The following is a 21,902-nucleotide window of genomic DNA, read 5'->3' as shown; positions in this document are numbered from 1 at the left end:
GTGTTGCTTGCCTGGTGCCTGGGTTAAGGATGTCTCTTCGCAGCTGGTGACGACCTTGGAGGGGGAGGATTCTGTTGTCCACATAAGAACCAACGACAGGAATAGAATTAGGAATGATGTTCTGCTGAGAGAGTTGGAGGAGTTCAGGTCCAAATTAAAACACAGAACCTCAAAGGTAATCTCTGAATTAGTCATTTGGTAGTACAGAACTTGAGTATTGCTGAAACTAGAGACATGTTGTTGAAGCTATTCGTCTTGCGCTCATCAGGACAATCTGAAAGAATACCAATGTAAGAGAAAGCAACAACTTTATACTGTATGAGAAGAGTGTGCTGATTGGTTGGTAAGTGAACTCTAGTTGGTAGAGGCGTTGCCATGGAGAATGCACCAGTTTATGGTGACTGACAGTTAACTGCCAAGCTTTGTTTGACATTTAAACCAGGCAGCTTGACTCTGATTGGTCAAGGCATTGCCCTAAGGAATGAACCAGCGATGGCTGTCACTTCTTTTGTTTAGCTGAAAGATGTACATGCCTCTGCCTGTAACTCTGGATTCCTTCCTACTGTCTCCTCTCTATTCCCAGTTTACTACCAAGATGTCTATATCCTCATAATCGCTACTTTACCTGGTCTGTGCAACTTAGTGCGTTTTAGCTGCTGCTCTGGACCCGAGCCCATCACTTTTGTTCCCACATTTTCCTCGTTTTTTTTACTTTTCTCTTTCCCCTTCCTATACCTATCTCTCCTGTCTTTATACCTCCTTTCGTTTCTCCCCTCTTGACTACTCTGCCCGCCAAAATCTATCCCCCAGTCATTCAGCACTCCTTGCCTTGACCTTGCTGCTCTCCTACTTCTAGCCCAGGCTTGATTCCCTTTTAGGTAAGCCTTCCCTCTCTGCCACTCTTTGCATCCTCCGAAGGACTCATTGAGGCATTCATCGCTGCCACTTCACAAGCAACAACATCAGCTGCCCATTCAACTCTTTGCCAACTTTGGCACTCAACATGTCCTACCTGTCCAACTCACTCTCCCCATGCTGCATCTGTGGACTTTGCCAGTGGTTCAGCTATCACCGTCCCTTTCTGCATCTCCTTCTAGAAAGTCTGATCACTTGTGAACAAGGCCCTAGTCATCCATGAGCTTTTGCAAATGATTACATCAACATTATGACCTTAATGGAAACCTGACTGAGGGAACAATAATGCCTTCCCCCTAAATGAAGCCTCCCCGCCTGGCTATACCTTTCACCACTTGCCTCCCCTAGATTGTCTTGGTGGTGGTGTGGCTCTTATTACCAAATCACCCCCACTAAATCACTCCTACTCCTCTGGCATCTTCTCCTTTAAGCATCTCACCTTGTTTCGCCCCTCATTTTAGATCCTCATTCTCTGCTGCCCATCAAAGTACCATAAAAATGTTCTCACCAAGGTTTCTTTACTGCTCTCCTGTCTCAGCTTCTGCAGCAACAGACTTTCCATCCTTGATGACTTCAGCCGCCATCTCAATTCATCATGCTGTGTCTCCTCTGAATTCACTATCCTCCTACCTCCCTTAATTTCTGCCCCACCTTAACCACCCTCACAGACACCCCTTTGACTGTGCCATCTCATGTGGCCTCGTTACTCCCATCATGTCGATCACAGATAAGACCATCTGTGATCACTTCCTTGTATCTCTCTCCATTCACATTCCCCCTATCTCCTCTGGACCCTACTTCCTTCTGTGTCCACCCCTGTAAAAACTCCCAGTTCACTTACAACCGCGCTTTCAGAATCCCAACTAACTAGCCTTTTGCCCTTCATTCACCACAATGCACTTAAATGTATCGGCCACACACCACGAAGGGTATGTTGCTCATCACCTCTCTCAACCCCCCACTGTCTCTAAATTGTCAGGCTGCTTGTCCAACATCCAGTACTAGATGAGCAGAAATTTCCTTTATTGGAAAGACTGAAACCGTTGTTTTTTGGTTCCTGCCACAACTCCATTCCCTAGCACCCGACTCCATCCCTCTCCCTGCACCTGTCTGAGACTGAACCAGACTGTTTTCTATCTTGGTGTCATACTCTGAGCTTCTGACCGCATATCTGCGCCATCATTAAAATCACCTATTTCCACCTACATAATATATTCTGCTTCAGCTCATCTGCTGCTGAAACCCTCATCAGTGCTTATGTAACCCCTTGGCTTGATGATTCCAACGCAGTTCGGCCAGCCTTCCATGTTCTACCTCCATAAACTCTGCTGTTCGTGTCCTAATGTACACCAAGTCCCATTCATCCATCACCCCTGTGCTCGTTGATCTCCATTGGCTCTTGGTTAAGCAATGCCTTGATTTTAAAATTCTCATCCTTGTTTTCATAGCCCTCCATGTTTACATCCCTCCCTTTCTCTAATCTCCTCCAGCCCTACCACCCTCTGAAATATCAGTGCTCCTCTTGAACATTCAAGATTTTGTTCGCTTTACCATTGGTGGCGATGCCTTCAGCTGCAATTGCTATTTGGAGAAGAATAACTGTTTTGTAAATTACCTGTGTATTTTTTTTAGGAAAATATTTTTTGGTCTGAAGTCAAGTCTGTAGGGATCGAGCTGTTGATTTCTGGCTTCCTAGTGACCCAGGAAACTCCTTTATAACATTGTTTTTTCTTTTAATGCTGTGGATGCACTGTCAACCACGTGTGTATCAGTAAAATATTAAACCAGCTGACCATACAGATTTTAGCAGATGAGAAGCCAAATACTTATTCAAATTTGTTGTCTTTTTGGTGTACAAATGCATAGCAAAGTGCTATGAATAATAACATGACATGAGGTTGAGCTAAATAAAACAGTGGAAAAGATTTGGAATGCATAATATTTGTTTTGGTTTCTCTCTCATTTCTGAAGCAGTAACCTGAGTCACCAGTTACCATGATGAGCAAGGAGTTGCATTATGGCGTAAAAGTAAAACTCTTGACAGATGGGCATTCATATGGCCAACTACGAATTAGTCCTACAAGAGTAATTAAAACAAAATTCAGTTTCTCAGACTAGGTAGTTGGTCCATTCTTATTTTTGAATGTCCAAAAGTTTTGTAGGTTTCTCTGTTTATTGCCTTTAGGTGGACTTAGTTATCAGTGGTTTATAATGCTTAATTATTTGATTCTGATGACAGCATTCAGAGGAACCAGCTGGTTGTAGTGGGGCTGGGGCAATTCACCCCAGTGAGATGGACACTGAGTGAAATAACATACCTGATGATACCTCAGTTTGCTCTCATAGCTGTTTTTCTGATTATGGAAAGCAATTGCAATTTCTGTATGTCAATTCCTAATATTTTTAAAAATAGAATAATTGAAGAGCATAAAGAATGATATACTGCATTGATGGCATTTTGGCTGCTTTTCAGAATTTAGGTTTCTGAACAAACGAGACGTGGAGTCTGACAAATTTTGATTTTTTTTATTTGGACAAGACCCCTTAGATTTTACAGATGATATAAGTTCATCGACTAGAGAAATGCTTTACTTAATCTTCATTGCAGTCTCTGCTGTTTCCTTTCAGTATGAATCTACAGGACTGGGACTTATCAGCAGCAGACTACGAACCACGTTGAATAGAATACAAGAGAGCCTTATTGATCTGGTAAGGAAGTGGATCTCTGAATAGATGTTTTAATTGAATTAGCTGCTAACAGAAAGCAGCTCCAAAATTTGATGAGATTTGTACCCAAAATTTTAGAGTGTCCCTGCTTACCGATCAATTATCTTTGAGGAACACTGTACTGTCATCTCAGTTACAACTGGACTTTAAGACTGATTACTAAGAATCTTGTAATATTCTAGGCTATTATTTGTCAACAATAAACTGGAGTTAAACAATAGCTCAGTGGCAAAGTAGCACTCAGGCCGTATTTGCAATTAAACTGAATAGTGTAAATCTTTCACTTTAGAAAATTTTACTTGAAAGGAATACTTAAGGAAAAATTCTGTTCTCAGCCTTTCAATAGTTCATATAGATCTTTCAGCAAGTATTCTACTTTCTGCTTAACAGGATGCTCACAGATACTCAGTACCTGCAGTCATTTTAAAGCCATACATGCTGGGATGAAAGAAAAACTTGCATTTATATTGCGCCTTTTCCGACCCTGGACATCCCAAAGCACTGTATAGCCAATTAGATATTTTACAAGGGTAGGCACTGTTGGAAACACAACAGCCAATTTGTGCACAATAACAGAAAAAGAATGACTTGCATTTATATAGTGGCTTTCATGACCATTGGATGTCTCAAAACGCTTTACAGCCAAGGAAATACTTTTGAAGTGTTGACAGTCTTGTCATGTAGGAAACGTAGCAGCCAATTTGTGCACAGCAAATACCACAAACTGCCATTGTGATAATGACCAGGTAATGGGTTTTTGTGACGTTGATTGAGGGATAAATATTGGCCAGGACACCAAGGATAACTCCACTGCTGTTCTTCGAAATAGTGCCATGGGATCTTTTACATCCACCACAGCAGGCAGATCGGGCCTTGTTTTAATGTCTCAGCTAAAAGATGGCAGCTCCGACGCTGTAGCACTCCCTTAGTACCGCACTGAAGTGTCAGCTTTGATTTTTGTGCTCAAGCTCTGGAGTGGGTCTTGAACCAAGAACACTGTGACTCAAGAGGCGAAAATGCTACCAACTGAGGCACGGCTGAAACACAATGTGATAATGACCAAATAGTCTTATTTAGTGATGTTGAGAGATACATATTGGCCTGGACACCAGTAAGAACTCCTTTGCTCCACTTCAAAGTGATGCCACAGAACCTTTTATGCCCACCTGAGAGGGCAAATGTGGCCTCAGTTTAATGTCTCATCTGAAGGACGGTACCTCTGACAGTGCAGCATCCCTTCAGTAATGCACTGGAGTCAACCTAGGTTTTGTGCTTAGATCTCTGGAATGGGACTCAAACCCACAATCTCTGACTTGGAGAGAGTGTGCGACCACTGAGGCATTGCTGTCGACCTGAGAACGCTGCTGTTTTCTGGATTAATTATTAATTTATGGCCGACAAATAAATTTTAGTTTAGACTATTATTGAACTGAACTTTATTGTCAAGCCATTGTTAGTAGGGTTTAATTAGTTGCTCATTAAATTAATTTAATCATTTTTGGTAGAAGGCTAGCTTTCATTGTATAAAAAAAAATCTAGGGCTGAATTTTATTAGCGTGCTACACTTCGTGGCGGCGCGCTTTGAACTTAGCGGCGTGCCCGCACAGGGGGGCTCATTAGCATCACTGCGACGCGTTGTTCCCCCCCCCCAATATTATGTGGGGGAGAGGCGGGACATCCGGCGCAGTGGGACACCTTTTGACAGCTGTGCATCGGGTGCTGGGGCTCTATTTAAAGTGCCCCAGCACCTGCTTCCGGACAGCTGCCAAAGAAATACTTCACTGTTGAAGAGTGGGGCTGCTGTCAATCTGGCAGCAAAGCAGAAAGTGCTGGAGAAACTCAGCAGGTCAGGCAGCATCTGTGGAGGGAGAAGCAGAGTTAACTTTCAGGTGTGTGACCTTGGAAGCGCTATTTCAGCATGCCAATTGCCTGTTTAGTGGTGGCTCTTGTAGACCAGTGGCTGGCGTTGTATCTCTCCTCTGCAGCAGTCGTGGGTCTCACTAGTGTCGGGAGCCATATCTGCAAGGGATATCCTTGTCTCCAAGAAGCCACCCCTTCATCTGAGCCAGTTAAATAAACAGTTGGGACTGGCGCAGGACCCAGGTATCATTGCAGCTGCATGAGAAGCGGGCACAGATTTGTATGAAGCATCTCCGGTGATCACATACCAGCTGCACCTAGATTGAGAGGATTCCGTTAATGGTAACGTCTGCAGGTGGTAGCCTGGCGGAACGCCTGATGGCCACATGGGTGCAGTCTGTGAACCCTAAAACGTCTGGTTCTCTGGCAATGGTACCAAAACCAGTGGCCCTCTAGGTCTGGCTTGAGAATCTGTCCTGCAATGGACATACTCACTGGCCCTTGGGTGCAGGGCATCAGTGACCTCCCTGATGCAGAGTGCACTGCTGACTCTGTGACCCCACAAAGGTCTCCGGTGGGCCCCTGAAATGCTGCATAGGTGTCAAGCTTAAGAACCCCTGCCACTATGAGGACCGCAGGTACAGGATGTTTACCGAAGCCCAAGGGCTGCAAGTCATCGTTGAGCAGGGCACAGAGACGTGTCACCACCCTCTCTACATGCGCAATCGCCTCTGACACTGGTGCTCTGACATCCGATGGCATGTCATGTGGGACCTGTAGATGCAACCGTAATGGCAAACTCCCCTTGGGGCTGCTGCTCATGACCGGGGGCCTCTCACATGGATCACACCTACCTGTTTGTTTTGCCTCCGGTGCATTTGGATCCTCAGGAGAAGTGGATCACACAATGTTGGATGAGCCATACCCATTTCTATATGATAAATAAAGTTGAATCCTTAATTTATTCGAAGGTTCCTAACAGGGCAGGGATTGGTGTTGACGCATGCATCAGGCGCTTTCATGGATCAACTGTGTGGCGTGGCATGGCATTGCCCATCTTGGCTACCACTCAGTGGCACAGCATGACCACTTAAAGATCCTACCACCTGCATCAACTGCCCCAACCATCCATATAACTTTCCCACTCCTACCCTTTCTGGCACCCCCCCACACACAGGGTGACTAAGCGCCATTGCTCCGTCACACACACAAACGCAGAGCGTACGCTGTTGGCGGTGGGAGGTACACAGTACCTCCCTTCCTGCCTGCAGAAGTTTCCCTCCAGTAATCCCAGACCTCCTCCCTTTAAGAATGCTGGGTTGAGACCAGTGTAGCCGCGCCCCCCCGCTCCCCCTCCTCCCTTCCAGAATGCAGAGCTGAGACCCCTGTAATTTCCCACCCCCCACTTAAGAATGCAGAGCTGAGACCCCTTTAAACCCCCTCCCTCCTCCCTTCCAGAGTGCAGAGCTGAGACCCCAGTAATCCCTCTTCCCTCCTCCCGTAGGAAGAACACGGAGAGACAATATAGAATAAAGGGTACAATTCTAAAGGGGGGCAGGAGCAGAGCGACCTTGGTGTATATGTGCATAAGTCATTGAAAGTGGCAGGACAAGTTGAAAGAGTGGTTAATAAAGCATACAGTGTTCTGGGCTTTATTAATTAGGGGCATAGAGTACAAGAGCAAGGAAGTTATGTTGAACTTGTATAAAACACTAGTTCGGCCTCAGCTGGAGTATTGCGTCTGATTCTGGGCACCACACTTGGGAAAGACGTGAAGGCATTGGAGAGAGTGCAGAAAAGATTCACGAGAATGGTTCCAGGGATGAGGAATTTCAGTTATGAAGAGAGATTGGAGAAGTTAGGACTGTTTTCCTTGGAGAAGAGAAGGCAGAGAGGTGATATGGTAGAGCTATTCAAAATCATGAAGGCTCTGGACAGAGCAGGTAGAGAGAAACTGTTCTCACTCGTGAAAGGATCGAGAATGAGAGGGCACAAATTTAAAGTATTTGGTAAGAGAACCAAAAGTGACATGAGGAAAAACTTTCTCATGTAGTGAGTGGTTAAGGTCTGGAATGCGCTACCTGCGAATGTGGTGGAGGCAGGTTCAATTGAAGCATTCAGTAGGAAATTAGACAGTATACAGCCAAAGACTTGTAGGTTAATAGGTAAATTGGCCATTGTAAATTGCCCCTAGTATAGGTAGGTGGTAGGGGAAAATAGGGACAGGTGAGGATGTGGTAGGAATATGGGATTCGTGTAGAATTAGTATCAATGGGTGGTTGATGGTCGGCACAGACTCGGTGGGCCGAAGGGCCTGTTTCAGTGCTGTATCTCTAAATAAATAAAAGTAAATAAATAAATATGAAAAGGAAGAATGTACAGGGTCACAGGGAGAAGGCAGGGGAATGGAACTGAGGGAGTTGCTCTTTTAGAGAGCTGGTGCGGACATGATGGGCTGAATGGCCGCCTCCTGCGCTGTAACGATTCTGTGATATGAGAAAACTCCTTAACCCTCATGCACACACACATATATTCAAAAAGAAATGGTTCACCGGTTTCTAAAGGGTGTTTTGCATTTCTTCTATTTTGAAGAAACAGTTGTAATGATTTTTAAAAAATGGAGGTTCACGTTCTACTAGGATGTTTTCAGTACGATGAGGTGTCCCAGAGTCCAATAGTCGGATTCCACTCGAAGTCTTTCCAGGCGAGGTTGATGAACAGTCTTTGATGGGTATGTATTCACAGCAATTTAACTGCAGCAGGCATCACATAGGTCTTCCATCAGGGGTGTAGCAACAGGTCTGCTTGGGTTTTGAAGCAGCAGTCTAGCAGTAGAATTCTTCTTCAGATTTCAGGATTTTCATCGAACACAGGAGGCAACAGGAATATCACTGGATGCAGAAATTCTTCAGAGACCGGAGGCAACCAGAATCTGCCACCTTTCAAATGCAGGATTCCTTTTCTAGAGATGCAAGTGTCCTTTACAGAGAGGTAATACCTTTCTGGGTCGTGTCTCTCTGACTCCAGGCGGGTCAAGCTAAGATTTCAAAATGCTTGCTCGTTGTCCAATTCATAGGCTTTTAAAGGGTCCAAAGTGAAAAAAGAACCTTCCTGAACATGGTCACATGTCCAGACACAGTGTCTCCTCTTGGTTCAAAAGCTGCTTTGAAGAAATGTCAAACCCCTGTGATTTCCTTGAAACTGCTGGCCTTCCTGTCCTTTTACAAGTTTGACTTCCTTTCAAAACATTGCTGGAATTTCAATTATTTTTGCAAGTGTCTTTCACTGAGCAACATCCCTTTTACATTTTTTTCTGAAACACATAGAAGTTCAAGATTTTAGTATAAAAATAAAACCTTTTGTGACATTCTTCGTAATCAGTTTAATCTCAAGATCGAATGATATCTGGACCTTCCGCTAACCTGCGTTGACTCACTTAATGAGTCTGGTACTACATATTTGCACTCAAAATCTCTTTGCTTATGTCTGTCCTTGTATGCTACTTTCCTTTCTTAGCTTGAACCTATCTTTAAACATCTTGATCAGTAAGCAGTTTTCACAAGTTTTAGCTCATCTATTAAATCTAGCTTTTTCCTTCATAAGTATCTCTCAGCAAACGGGTTTCATGATGTCTATCTTTCGTATGCTTTTCTCGTTCGATCACATTCAAATCTTGTTTTTCCTCTTTTTTTTCTTTTGTTTTTACTTGCGTATATGCTCTTATTTCTAGGTCTTTTCCGTTTATTCCCATTTTGGAAAACTGTATGTCTTTGAATTTACTTCAGTCCTTTGTTCCCTTGAGTCATTCATCTGTTATTAGCCAAACGCGCGCGCACACACACAGTTTTTTCTTAGATTCTGCCATATGTTGCTTTTGATAACCTTTAACACTGTGATAGTTTTTCCTCTGCTTAAATTTACTTGGTCTGCTGAGACTGCTGTTTGGGAGACAGGAGAATAGCGAAGTATTTCCTGATTTAGTGACTTACATTATGAATTTGGATAGCTCCCTACGAAGTTTGTCCTCTACTGCACCTAATGTTGGTGATCTGTCTTCACTCTGTTAGCCTTGATGTTTGTGGATGTTTTTAAATTCTGAAGTTGGGTAAGCAGTAGAAAACTGCATTCGAGGACTGAGACCTCAAACCGGGGACTAAAGTCATGTTTACTAGGCAGCACGGGTTAGGGATTCCCATTCTCCTATATGCTTCAGAAACTTGAACAATTGACAGCAGGTGCCTCAAGATCTTGGAGGAATACTATCAATGCTGTCTTGGCAAAATCCTTCAAATTAGTTGGCAGGGTAGGCAGTCTAATGTTTGCGTCCTTTCCCAAGCCAATATTCCCAGCACCCAAATCCAGCTTCACTGGGTGGGTCACGTTTGCATGCCTGACACCAGGCTCCTAAAACAACTGCTCTACTCCAAATTTCATAGCAAGATACTCCCAGGAAGGCCCAAGAAATCCCTAAAGAAATCTAACATCCCCACCAATTCATGGGAGTCCCTGACTTGCGACCGCTCAATATAGGGAAGGCGCCGAACACTTCCAGAGAGTTTTCCAGGAGCATGTGAAGGTCAAGTTCAGGCAGCAGAAGGAGTGCCCGACCCCCCAATTAACTCATTTACCTGTGTGAGTCTGTGGATTGTGCATCGGACATGTTTGTTTGTCATGTTAAAACGTACAGACCTGGAGTGGAAGTAAGTCATCCCTGATCCTGAGAGATTGCCTAAGAAGAAGAAAAGCTCAATAATCCCTCTCCTCCACAAGAAACATGGGAGCTTGACAGATGGAATTCCAAAAAGCATTGTGGAAGGGTGATCAAGTTATAAAATGATGAAACAAAGAGATCTGAGAACCTCATGCATGGGTAGTGAGTTACTCATGTTGGTTTAAAAATTTGACTTACTGTGGATGCCACTGATAATTAAACACCACTTGATGCATTGAAAAGGGTTGCAATCTACCTTACTCCTTCAGGATAAACTTGATGTCCATCAGTGTCCCAGATCCTTTCTAACTGCTCATTCCCTGTCGCGAGTGTGGCCCCATCACCTGCGAACCAAAGCGCTGGATACCAGGCGGAGCACGGCTTCCTCCTGTCCCAAACTTAAGCATGATGCCGAACGTTTTCGTTTGACTCCAGCTGAAGCCCATCTAAGTTGCCTTACCTGCTCCTTCAAATGCAGCTGTTTGGACCTGGCACTGTTAACATGCTACTGCACAATTCATACATGCCACAAAGGCAGACAAATATCAGCACTGTTGTGTTTACCACCACACATGCGTGGCCAAAAGAAGGCAACAAAAAAAAATTTGAACAGTTGAATTTTACCAGCAACGGTACGAGTAGTGGAGAACAAATTGCTGTTTGGTGAAAGTGCAGGTACAGTACAGTACATTTTTGGCACACCATTTTAAGCCTTCTCCTAAACCCCTGGTTGCAAACCCCTGCCTTAGACGACGACAACATGCATTGATATAGCACCTTTAATCTAGTAAATCATCTCAGAGCACTTCACTGGAGCATAAGTAGACAAAATCAGACAGCATAATGAAACACAGAGCCACGTAAGCAGCTATTGGGACAGGTGACCAAAACTTGGTCAAAGAGATAAGTTTGAAGGAATGTTGTAAAAGAGAGAGAAATAGAGGAGCAGAGATGTTTAGGGAGGGAATTTCAGCCGTTAGACATAGATAACTGAAGGCATAGCTCATTATGGTGGGGTGAAGGAGGTCAAAAAGGCACAGGAGGTTAGAACTGTGGGAACACAGAGTTCTTGGGAAGTTGTGGGCTGCAGGAGGTTATAGACATGGGGAGGGGCAAGGCCATGGATGGAAGAATGGAAGCATGGCTTGTTTAAGGATTTCATCACTTTGAATGTTGTTCATCTTGCATTTTTCACCTGTCAATGTGGCTATATATCAGCAAATTTTATATTGCGATAAGTACATTTTCCCAAACTATTGCTGAGTTGTGAGAACTTGGAACAGATTACTGTAGAATTCCATTAATCATTGCCTCCTAGCCAGAGCTTTTGTTGATTTTCCATTGCCCCAGCTTTCTGTTGCCATGGCACTTTTCAATCTAGCCAGCTAATTTGCCATTAAGTCCATTAGTGTAAATTTCTTTCAAACGACTTATATGAAGGACTTCTTCATAAGCTTTCAGAAAGTGAAGTAAATTATGTGCACTGGATAGCCCTCATGAACTAATTTGGTTAACTCCTCAGAGAACTCCAGTGGATTAGTGAAGTGAAGTCTGTTGTTTTGAAATGCATGCAAATCCACTGCTCCTCATCTCTTCAGATGACCACTGATAGCATCCTGTAAAAACCTCTTGTGAATTTTCTCTTTAGGCAAATTGAGGTATAATTTCCAAGTTTGTGTCTTGTTTCATTGTCTGGTGCTGAGATGTTATTTGCTAAAAGTCTTGGTGGACTTTTACTCCTTAAAATTGAGTGTAGTTGTAATACTCTATAAATGATGTAATATATGATGAATATAGAACAAAACTGTCAAAGAAGAATTAGAGAGGTGCCTGATGCCATAGTTTTTAAGCGTGAATAAAGCCATTGAAATCATTTCTTTTGAGGTTGGAAAGAACATGGTTGATAGATGAATTTAATTTGGACAATGAGCGCAGGCCTTGACGAAGGTGAGAGATTACAACAGACTCATTCCCATTCTGTCCTCCATCTGAGAATCTAGTTGAAGAGTTGGTGTAAGAGAAAAGCCCACGATCTAAATAAAACCTTAGTGCAACCATAGTTGGAGTGCTGTGCTGTTATGTACTCCATACATTAGGAACTGTGTTGACACAATAGAGAGGTGTACAATACAGATGCAATAGGATACTGTCTGGTATGAGGAAGTACAAATATCAAGACAGAGTTGAAAAGTTGGGATGTTTATGCTAGAAAAAAAGATTGAAGGGTGACTTAACTGAGGTATTTAAAATTATGAAGGTCTGGGACAGTAGACTTTGCAGTGATTAAGGTGTATAGCACAAGGAGACATAGAAGTAAGATTTAAATGCAAGAGATTTAGGATAAAGAGCAGAATAAAAGTTTTTTTTTAGGAAAGATGGTTGTGAGGCTGTGGAACACACAGAGATAGTGATTGAAGCAGAAATCCAGTTGGCATTCAAGATTAGGTTAGATAGGTGGTTGAAGAAAATGAGGACAAAGGGATTTGGGAACAGAGCAGGCACATATAAGTAGCACTACTGCTCAATTGGAGGATAAACATCAGTTTGGGCCAAAACATCCTGTTTCTGTGTTGTGATTTCTGTGTACTTCTTTGTAGTATACAATCATACATCGGTATGAATAGAAAGGTGTGGAGGAGAGATGCTGCAACATTGTGCTGATGTCTCAAGTTATGGACCTGCATAAATAGTAGCATGAATTGCCAGTGCTCCGGTTGTACAGATCTGTGTTTAAATAGCAAACCTTTTGCCTTTTGACATCTGTTTTGCTTAATTTGGGTAAATGTATGCCATCTTGAAAATCTTTCAGATGTTGTAAAAAGGAAATTATTCATTCTGTTCTGATCTCCTGCCGAGCCTACTGCATACCTCATTGCATTAACAGGCACAACATCAGCAATTTCTCTACACACACCAGTTCACTGCATCTATTTTTGGGACAAAGAAGGGAAACTGTACTTGAGACTTAATTTTCTCTTGATTAAGGCTGTGGCAGACTAAGAGCTGTACTGCTATGTCTTAACTGTTGCAGCTGTTAACGTTTTGGTTAAATGACCATTTACAACAGTAATTTTTTTACGCAAGATGAAAATTCCCAATTGACAGTAAAGTCAATTTCTTGCTCGTGAAGTTAGCTTATTAGTCCATTGTAAAAACATTGTGAATTAGGTTATAATTTTGGGCATTATTCTGAACCAAAATGAAATTACCTATGTGATCGGACACCTTGCATCAATATTGCTTTTCTTCTGGAATTTGTGACTGTTAGAAGTGGAGGTATGGTCATTAGTTGGTAGTTGTATGTATTTATTTGACTGGCTCTGTCTTGAGTAAGATAGGTATGAGGTAACAGAAGCAATCTCAGATTAAAACTCCAGTTTTAACTCTGGGCAGGAGTCGGGAGGGGGACAAGTCAAATGGAAAACCATCATGACCTCAGCAGCATGAGGATCAGGAGATTTTAACCAGACCTCATCTGTATCACCTCAGTCAGTCGCTCACCAGAAATTGGTGGGAAGTGGCTACTGGCCGGAGGGCAGTGGCACACTACCAGGTGACAGGAGGCTGCCACCCCTTGGACCAGAGGTAAGTTGTGTGGAGAGGCTTTGAGAGAGCCATGTGATCAGAGGTGTTGGAAGCCAGGGGCAAGGGAGGCCTAAACCTTCCTTACGGGCCCTGATGTTCCTCCTGGTCCCACATGGAAAGTTATAAAGGTTATAAGACTTGCATTTTGGACCACTTCTGGCTTGGTTCTGAATCCTGTTCCCGCGAGGTTGACCTGCATGAAAATTACAACAGCTTCCCATGCAGACCTTTGGTTTAAAAGCTGTTGAGCTCTGATGATGTCTGTCGAGCCTGAAGTGCTGGTTTCTTCTGGAGGTGTCTCTCGCCTGCTCAGAAGAGCAGGTTGAATTCAGAACCTCTGGGATTGGTGTATGGCATTGATGAACGAGTCCCACAGGCAAATTGATCTGCCCACCTGCCTGGTTTCCACTGAATGGGCAGGATTACATCAATTCTTAATAGTTTAAGGGACTATTCAGTATCGTTAGTTGTTTATTCAGTTTTTTAAAGAAAATCTGATTATGGTATACAATCCATTTAATATTTTTGCTTTTTACAAGAAAAGTGTTTTTAAAGGCATTTCATTTCTTGACCGATTTTAAGTTATGTTTGTTGCTACCCTTTTTATTCTCATTTGACCAGCATCAGCAGTATTGACTCTATCTTAATGGTGTTGTTTTAAGGCCAACCTACAGAAGTTGCTAACTGATGGGAGAAAGTGGTACTTTATGAATGTCGGTCATAATTTCTAACTTTGTTTTTAATGGAATGTTGATAGTGAGTCCAAAGACCTGATTTTAACAAAGAGTAGTATCCTGACAGGCAAGGGCCAATTGTGTACCCCTGACTTAGGCAGTGAGAGGCCTGGGCCAGTTTAACACCCAAACTTCTGCATGCATCCGGACCGTTGACTTCCTAACACGGGTCAGAAGTGGTAGCTGGCCGGTGGGCAGGAGCATAATTGAGGGCAAAAGGAGACATAGAAACATAGAAAATAGGAGCAGGAGTCGGCCATTTGGACCTTCAAGTCTGCTCCGCCATTCATTGTGATCATGGCTGATCATCCAACTCAGTAAACTGTTCCTGCTTTCTCCCTATATCCTTTGATCCCTTTTGCCCCAAGAGCTATATCTAACTCCTTCTTGAAAACATACAATGTTTTGGCCTCAACTGCTTTCTGTGGTAGTGAATTTCACAGGCTCACCACTCTCTGGGTGAAGTAATTTCTCCTCATCACAGTCCTGAAAGATTTACCCCGTATCCTTAGACTATGAGCCCTGGTTCTGGACTCCCCCCACCTTCCTGCATCTACCCTGCCAACTCCTGTTAGAATTTTATGGGTTTCTATGAGCTCCCCCCTCACTCTTCTGAACTCCAGCAAATATAATCCTAACCGACTCAATCTCTGCTCATACGTCAGTCCTGCCATCCCAGCAATCAGTCTTGTAAACCTTCGCTGCACTCCTTCTATAGCAAGAACATCCTTCCTCAGATAAGGAGACCAAAACTGCACACAATATTTCAGGTGTGGCCTCACCAAGGCCCTGTAAAATTGCAGCAAGACATCCCTGCTCCTGTACTCGAATCCTCTTGCTATGAAGGCCAACATACCATTTGCCTTTTTTACCGCCTGTTGCACCTGCATGCTTACCTTCGGCTACTGGTGTACAAGAACACCCAGGTCTCATTGCATATTCCCCTCCCTCAGTTTATAACCGTTCAGATAATAATCTGCCTTCCTGTTTTTGCTACCAAAGTGGATAACCTCACATTTATCCACATTATACTGCATCTGCCATGCATTTGCCCACTCACTCAACTTGTCCAAATCACCTTGAAGCCTCTCTGCATCCTCCTCACAACTCACCCTCCCATCCAGTTTTGTCATCTGCAAATTTGGAGATATTACATTTAGTTCCCTCATCTAAATCATTAATATATATTGTGAATAGCTGGGGTCCTAGCATCGATCCCTGCGGTACCCCACTATTCACTGCCTGCCATTTGGAAAAAGACCTGTTTATTCCTACTGTTTGTTTCCTGTCTGCCAGCCAATTTTCGATCCATCGCAGTACACTACCCCCAATGGTCTTTAATCTTACATGCTAATCTCTTATGTGGGACTTTGTCAAAAGCCTTCTGAAAGTCCAAATAAACCACATCTACTGGCTCCCCCTCATCAACTCTACTAGTTACATCCTCGAAGAATTCTAGTAGATTTGTCAAGCATGAATTTCCCTTTCGTAACTCCATGCTGACTCTGTCCGATTCTACCATTGTTCTCCAAGTGCTGTGCTGTAAAATCTTTTTTAATGGACTCTAGATTTTTCCCCACTACTGATGCCAGGCTGACTGGTCTATAATTCCCTGCTTTCTCTCTACCCCCCACCCCCCCCCCTTTTTAAATAGTGGGGTTACATTAGTTACCCTCCAATCTGGAGGAACTGTTCCAGAGTCTGTAGAATCTTGGAAGATGACCACCAATGCATCAACTATTTCTAGGGCCACTTCCTCAAGTACTCTGGGATGTAGATTATCAGGCCATGGGGATTTATCGTTCTTCAATCCCATCAATTTCCCCAATACCATTTCTCTACTAATACTGATTTCCATCAGTTCCTCCCTCTCAATAAACCCTGTGTTCCCCAACATTTCTGGTATGATATTTGTGTCCAACTTTGTGAAGGCAGAACCAAAGTATGCATTTAGTCGGTCAGCCATTTCTTTGTTCCCCATAATAAATTCCCCTCTTTCTGACCACTTGCCAAGTCCCAAGAAATGGTCACCAGCACTCAAGGGTGTGGGTGAGTCTGGGGCTTTCCTTGTGGAGTTCAGAGGAGTACTTCTGCTCTTCCTGATTATACAAAATATACTTTTAATGCTTTCATGTTTGCGCCTCTTCTGGCTCTTGTTCCCGTTAATGTCACCGGGTGGGAAAGCCACCATGGCTTACCTACTCATACCAGCAGTTCAAAATAGCAGTCAGGCCCGGTGACATAATCGACATCAATCTGCAAATTTAAGGGAGGCTTCCATCACTTCACGGGGAGCTCACTAGCATGATGGATAAAAGATCATAAATAGTGGTGTCGTAAATAGCGAGGAGGAAAGCCTTAGATTGCAGGATGATATAGATGGGCTGGTAAAATGGGCGGAGCAGTGGCAAATGGTATTTAATCCTGAGAAGTGAGAGGTGATGCATTTTGGGAGGACTAACAAGGCAAGGGAATATACAGTGGATGATAGGACCCTAGGATGTACAGAGGGTCAGAGGGACCTTGGTGTACTTGTCCGTAGATCACTGAAGGCACCAGCACAGGTAGATAAGGTGGTTAGGAAGACAAAGGAATACTGGCCTTTATGAGCCGAGGCGCAGAATATAAGAGCAGGGAGGTTATGCTGGAGCTGTATAAAACGCTAGTTAGGCCACAGCTGGAGTACTGTGTACAGTTCTGGTCACCACACTATAGGAAGAATGTGATTGCACTGGAGAGGATACAGAGGAGATTCACCAGGATGTTGCCTGGGCTAGAGCATTTCAGCTATGAAGAGAGACTGGATAGGCTAGGGTTATTTTCCTTCGAGCAGAGAAGGCTGAGGGGAGACCTGATTGAGGTATACAAAATTATGAGGGCCATAGATAGGGTAGAAACTTTTTCCCTTGGCGGAGGGATCAATAACCAGCGGGCATGGATTTAAGGTAAGGGGCAGGAGATTTAGAAGGGTTTTGAGGAAAAAAATTTTCACCCAGAGGGTGGTTGGAATCTGGAACACACTGCTTATAGGGGTGGTAGAGGCAGGAACCCTCACAACATTTAAAAAGTATTTAGTTGAGCACTTGAAATGCAATAGCGTACAAGGCTACGGGCCAAGTGCTGGAAATTGGGATTAAACTAGATAGGTGCTTGTTGGCCAGCACGGACATGATGGGCCGAGGGGCCTGTTTCGGTGCTGTATAACACTGAGATCGCATATAGGTATTGTCTACGTACACTTCCAATAAGCATTTGTTCAGGTTCCAAACAGAAAATTACTACCAAAAGTATTAGAGGTAGCCTTGTGACGTAAGTGATGATTGGTTGGGAGGTAGGAGGTAAAGAGTGTATTGTCGCCAAATTTGCTGACAATAGGGAATGTTCTCTAATTGTCGAGATGTGACAAATGTTGTTCCCCAGGAATCAGTATGAGGGATTTAGTTTTTCAGCATATATATTTTTGACTTGGATGGCGGTTTAAAGGATGATATATTCAAGTTTGCAGATAACACTAATTTAGGAGGCACAGTAATTGTGTTGAAGGGAGGAGGAAGTTACAAAGAGATATAGACGAAGTGAATGAGCTAAAATGTGGCCCATGGAGTTCAAAAGTGGAGAATTGTGAGGTCATCAACTCTGGATCTGAGAAAGACTAATCAGAATATTTTCTTAATATTGAGAGACGAGAGGCTTTGGAGGAACCAAGGGATTTAGGTATCCATGTACACATCGCTAAAAGCTGGTGCACAGGTACAGAATATATCAAAATAGCCAATGGAATGTTGGCCTTTATTTAAAATGAATTTAAAATGCGGAATTGTGCTTCTGTTGTACTGAGTTAGTTAGACTCCATCTGGTGTACTCATTCAGTTTAGGGCATCACACCTCATTCAAGATATGTTGGCCTTGGAAGGGTACAATGCAGATTCACCAGAATTATACTGGAGCTGAACGGGTTAAATTTTGAGAACAGGTTGCATAAACTTGTATTTCCTTGTTTAGAAGGTCCTAGGGTGATCTATTAGAAGTGATGAAGGGATGCAGTAGACTCGATACAGAGACACTATTTCCTCTGGTAGGGAAATCAGTACAAGGCACCACGGAGGGCTCTGCTGCACAGCAGGGGAGGAAAAGGGGCGGAAGAGCTATAGTGATAGGGGATTCTATCGTAAGGGGTGCAGATAGGCGTTTGCAAATGAGACTGCAGAATGGTATGTTGCCTCCCTGGTGCTAGTGTCAAGGATGTCTCGGAGCGGCTGCAGGGCATTCTGAAAGGGGAGGGTGAGCAGCCAGAGGTCGTGGTCCATATTGGTACTAACGACATAGGCAGGAAGAGAGATGAGATCCTGCAAAGTGACTATAGGGAGTTAGGCAGAAGGTTAAAAAGCAGGACCTCTAGGGTTGTAATCTCAGGATTACTCCCTGTGCCACGTGCTAGTGAGGGTAGGAATAGGAGGATAAGGCAAATGAACGCGTGGCTGAAAAGCTGGTGTAGGCGGGAGGGCTTCAGCTACTTGGATCATTGGGATCTCTTCTGGTGCAGAAGTGACTTGTACAAGAGGGACGTGTTACATCTAAACTGGAAGGGGACCAATATCCTTGCGGGGAGGTTTGCTAGTACTACTCGGGAGGGTTTAAACTAGTCTGGCGGGAAGATGGGACCCAAAGTAGTAGTCTCTCCAATGAGATAGTTGAGACAAATGTCGACGTTAAAGCAAGCAAGTCCAGTAGGCAGGCTGGGCAGGGGCAGGACAGGGAGCATGGAAGGTCTGGTAGGCTAAACTGCATTTACTTTAATGCAAGAAGCCTTACAGGGAAGGCAGATGAACTCAGAGCATGGATCAGTACATGGGATTGTGATATTATAGCTGTTACGGAAATGTGGTTGAGGGATGGGCAGGATGGCAGCTCAATGTTCCGGGGTACCGATGCTTCTGGAGTGACAGAGGTGGAGGTAAGAGAGGAGGGGGAGTTGCACTATTGATTAGGGAGGACATAGGGGCAATACTTAGAGAGGATATCCCGGGGGGAACGTCCAGCGAGGCCATATGGGTAGAACTTAGAAATAAGAAAGGGGTGATCACTTTGATGGGATCATACTATAGGCCCCCCAATAGTCAGAGGGAGGAGCATGTATGTAGGGAAATCGCAGATAGGTGTAGGAATTATAGGGTTGTAATAGTAGGTGATTTTAACTTCCCTAATATTGACTGGGACTGCCTTACTGCTAAGGGATCAGATGGGGAAGAATTTGTTATGTGTGTCCTGGATAGTTTTCTGAAGCAGTATGTGGATGGCCCTACTAGAGAAGGGGCTACACTCGACTTCCTCTTGGAATGAGGTCGGGCAGGTGGTTGATGTGTCAATGGGGGGAGCACTGTGGGACCAGTGACCATAACTCTATTAGCTTCAAGATAGTTATGGAAAAGGATAGGACTGGTCCTCAGCTTGAAGTACTAAATTGGGGGAAGGCTCATTTTGATGGCATCAGACAAGAACTCTCAAAAGTTGAATGGGAGAGGCTGTTTACAGGTACAGGGACGTCAGGCAAATGGGAGGCTTTTAAAAGTGAGATAGGAAGAGTTCAGGGCCGGCATGTTCCGGTGAGATGGAAGGGCAAGGCTGGCAAGTTTAGGGAACCTTGGTTGACGACGGATATTGAGGGTCTGGTCAGGACAAAGAAGGAGGCATATGTAAGGTGTAGGCAGCTGGGATCAAGCGAGTCTCTCGAGGAGTATAGGGGATGTAGGACTACACTTAAGAAGGAAATTAGGAGGGCGAAAAGGGGCCATGAGATTTCCCTGGCAGATATGATAAAGGAGAATCCTAAAAGATTCTGTAAGTATATTAAGAGGAAAAGGGTAGCCAGGGAGAGAGTAGGTCCCCTTCAGGATCAGTGTGGTAATCTATGTGTGGAGCCACGGGAAATGGGCGAGGTCTTAAATGAATACTTCTCGTCTGTATTTACCGTGGAGAAGGTCATGGAAGCTAGTGAGTTCAAGGGAGGGAACAGCAATATCCTGGAGCATATCAACATTGCAAAGAAGGAGGTGTTGGAGGTTTTGAAGCGCTTTAAGGTGGATAAATCCCCAGGGCCTGACCAGGTGTATCCTAGGATGCTATGGGAAGCAAGGGAGGAGATTGCTGGGGCCCTGGCAGAGATTTTTGTATCATCGTTAGCCACGGGTCAGGTACCAGAAGACTGGAGGATAGCTAATGTTGTGCCTTTATTTAAGAAGGGCAGCAGGGATAAGCCAGGGGACTACAGGCTGGTGAGCCTTACATCGGTGGTGGGAAAGTTATTGGAAGGGATTCTGAGAGACAGGATTTATATGCATTTGGAAAGGCAAGGTCTGATTAGGGATAGTCAGCATGGCTTTGTGTGTGGGAAATCATGTCTCACGAATTTGATTGAGTTTTTTGAGGAGGTGACGGAGAGGATTGACGAGGGCAGGGCGATGGTCGTTGTCTACTTGGACTTTAGCAAGGCCTTTGACAAGGTCCCGCATGGTAGGCTGGTCTGGAAGGTTCAAACACATGGGATCCAGGGTGAGCTTGCCAATGGGATACAAAATTGGCTTGGTGATAGGCAGAGGGCGGTAGTGGAGGGTTGTTTTTCAGATTGGAGGCCGGTGACCATTGGTGTGCTGCAGGGATCGGTGCTGGGCCCTCTGTTGTTTGTCATATATATTAATGACTTGGATGTGAATGTAAGGGGCATGATTCGTAAGTTTGCAGATGACACCAAAATTGGTGGTATAGTGGAGAGTGAAGAAGGTTGTCTAAGGTTGCAACAGGATATCGATCATAGATATAGATCAGGATATAGATCAAGCATGCCACACGCCTTCTTCACCACCCTGTCTGCCTGTGTTGCCACTTTCAGGGAACTATGTACTTGCACCCCAAGGTCTCACTGCTCAACAACACTCCCCAGGGCCCTGCCATTCACTGTATATGTCGTGCCCTGGTTTAACTTGGGAAAGTGGGCAAGGGATTGGCAAATGGAATTTAACGCAGACAAATGCAAAGTGATGCATTTTGGAAAGTTAAACCAGGGCACGACATATACAGTGAATGGCAGGGCCCTGGGGAGTGTTGTTGAGCAGTGAGACCTTGGGGTGCAAGTACATAGTTCCCTGAAAGTGGCAACACAGGTAGACATGGTGGTGAAGAAGGCGTGTGGCATGCTTGCCTTCATCGGCCAAGGCATTGAGTACAAGAGTTGGGACGTCATGTTACAGTTGTACATAACGTTGGCTAGACCGCACTTGGGGTACTGTGTGCAATTCTGGTCGCCACACTACAGGAAAGATGTGATTAAGCTGGAGAGGGTGTAGAAAAGATTCACAAAGATGTTGCCTGGTTTG

At 44.1% G+C, this 21,902-nt stretch overlaps 1 protein-coding gene across 2 annotated transcripts in view; it reads left to right on the top strand.

Moving 5' to 3' along the window:
- Nucleotides 1–21,902, top strand: part of vps50 (VPS50 EARP/GARPII complex subunit) — a 321,852-nt gene that overhangs the window by 253,279 nt on the left and 46,671 nt on the right. The window contains exons 22-23 of one of the 2 annotated variants that reach the window (XM_068009978.1): nucleotides 44–175; nucleotides 3,544–3,624. In XM_068009978.1, coding sequence (XP_067866079.1) covers nucleotides 44–175; nucleotides 3,544–3,624 — 213 coding nt within the window. The remainder of the gene's footprint in view (nucleotides 1–43; nucleotides 176–3,543; nucleotides 3,625–21,902) is intronic. The other variant, XM_068009984.1, reaches the window with a different exon arrangement.

This window comes from Heterodontus francisci, chromosome 2, assembly GCF_036365525.1.
Source record: "Heterodontus francisci isolate sHetFra1 chromosome 2, sHetFra1.hap1, whole genome shotgun sequence".
Lineage (NCBI taxonomy): Eukaryota > Metazoa > Chordata > Chondrichthyes > Heterodontiformes > Heterodontidae > Heterodontus > Heterodontus francisci.
This window is presented reverse-complemented; position numbering and strand designations above follow the sequence as displayed.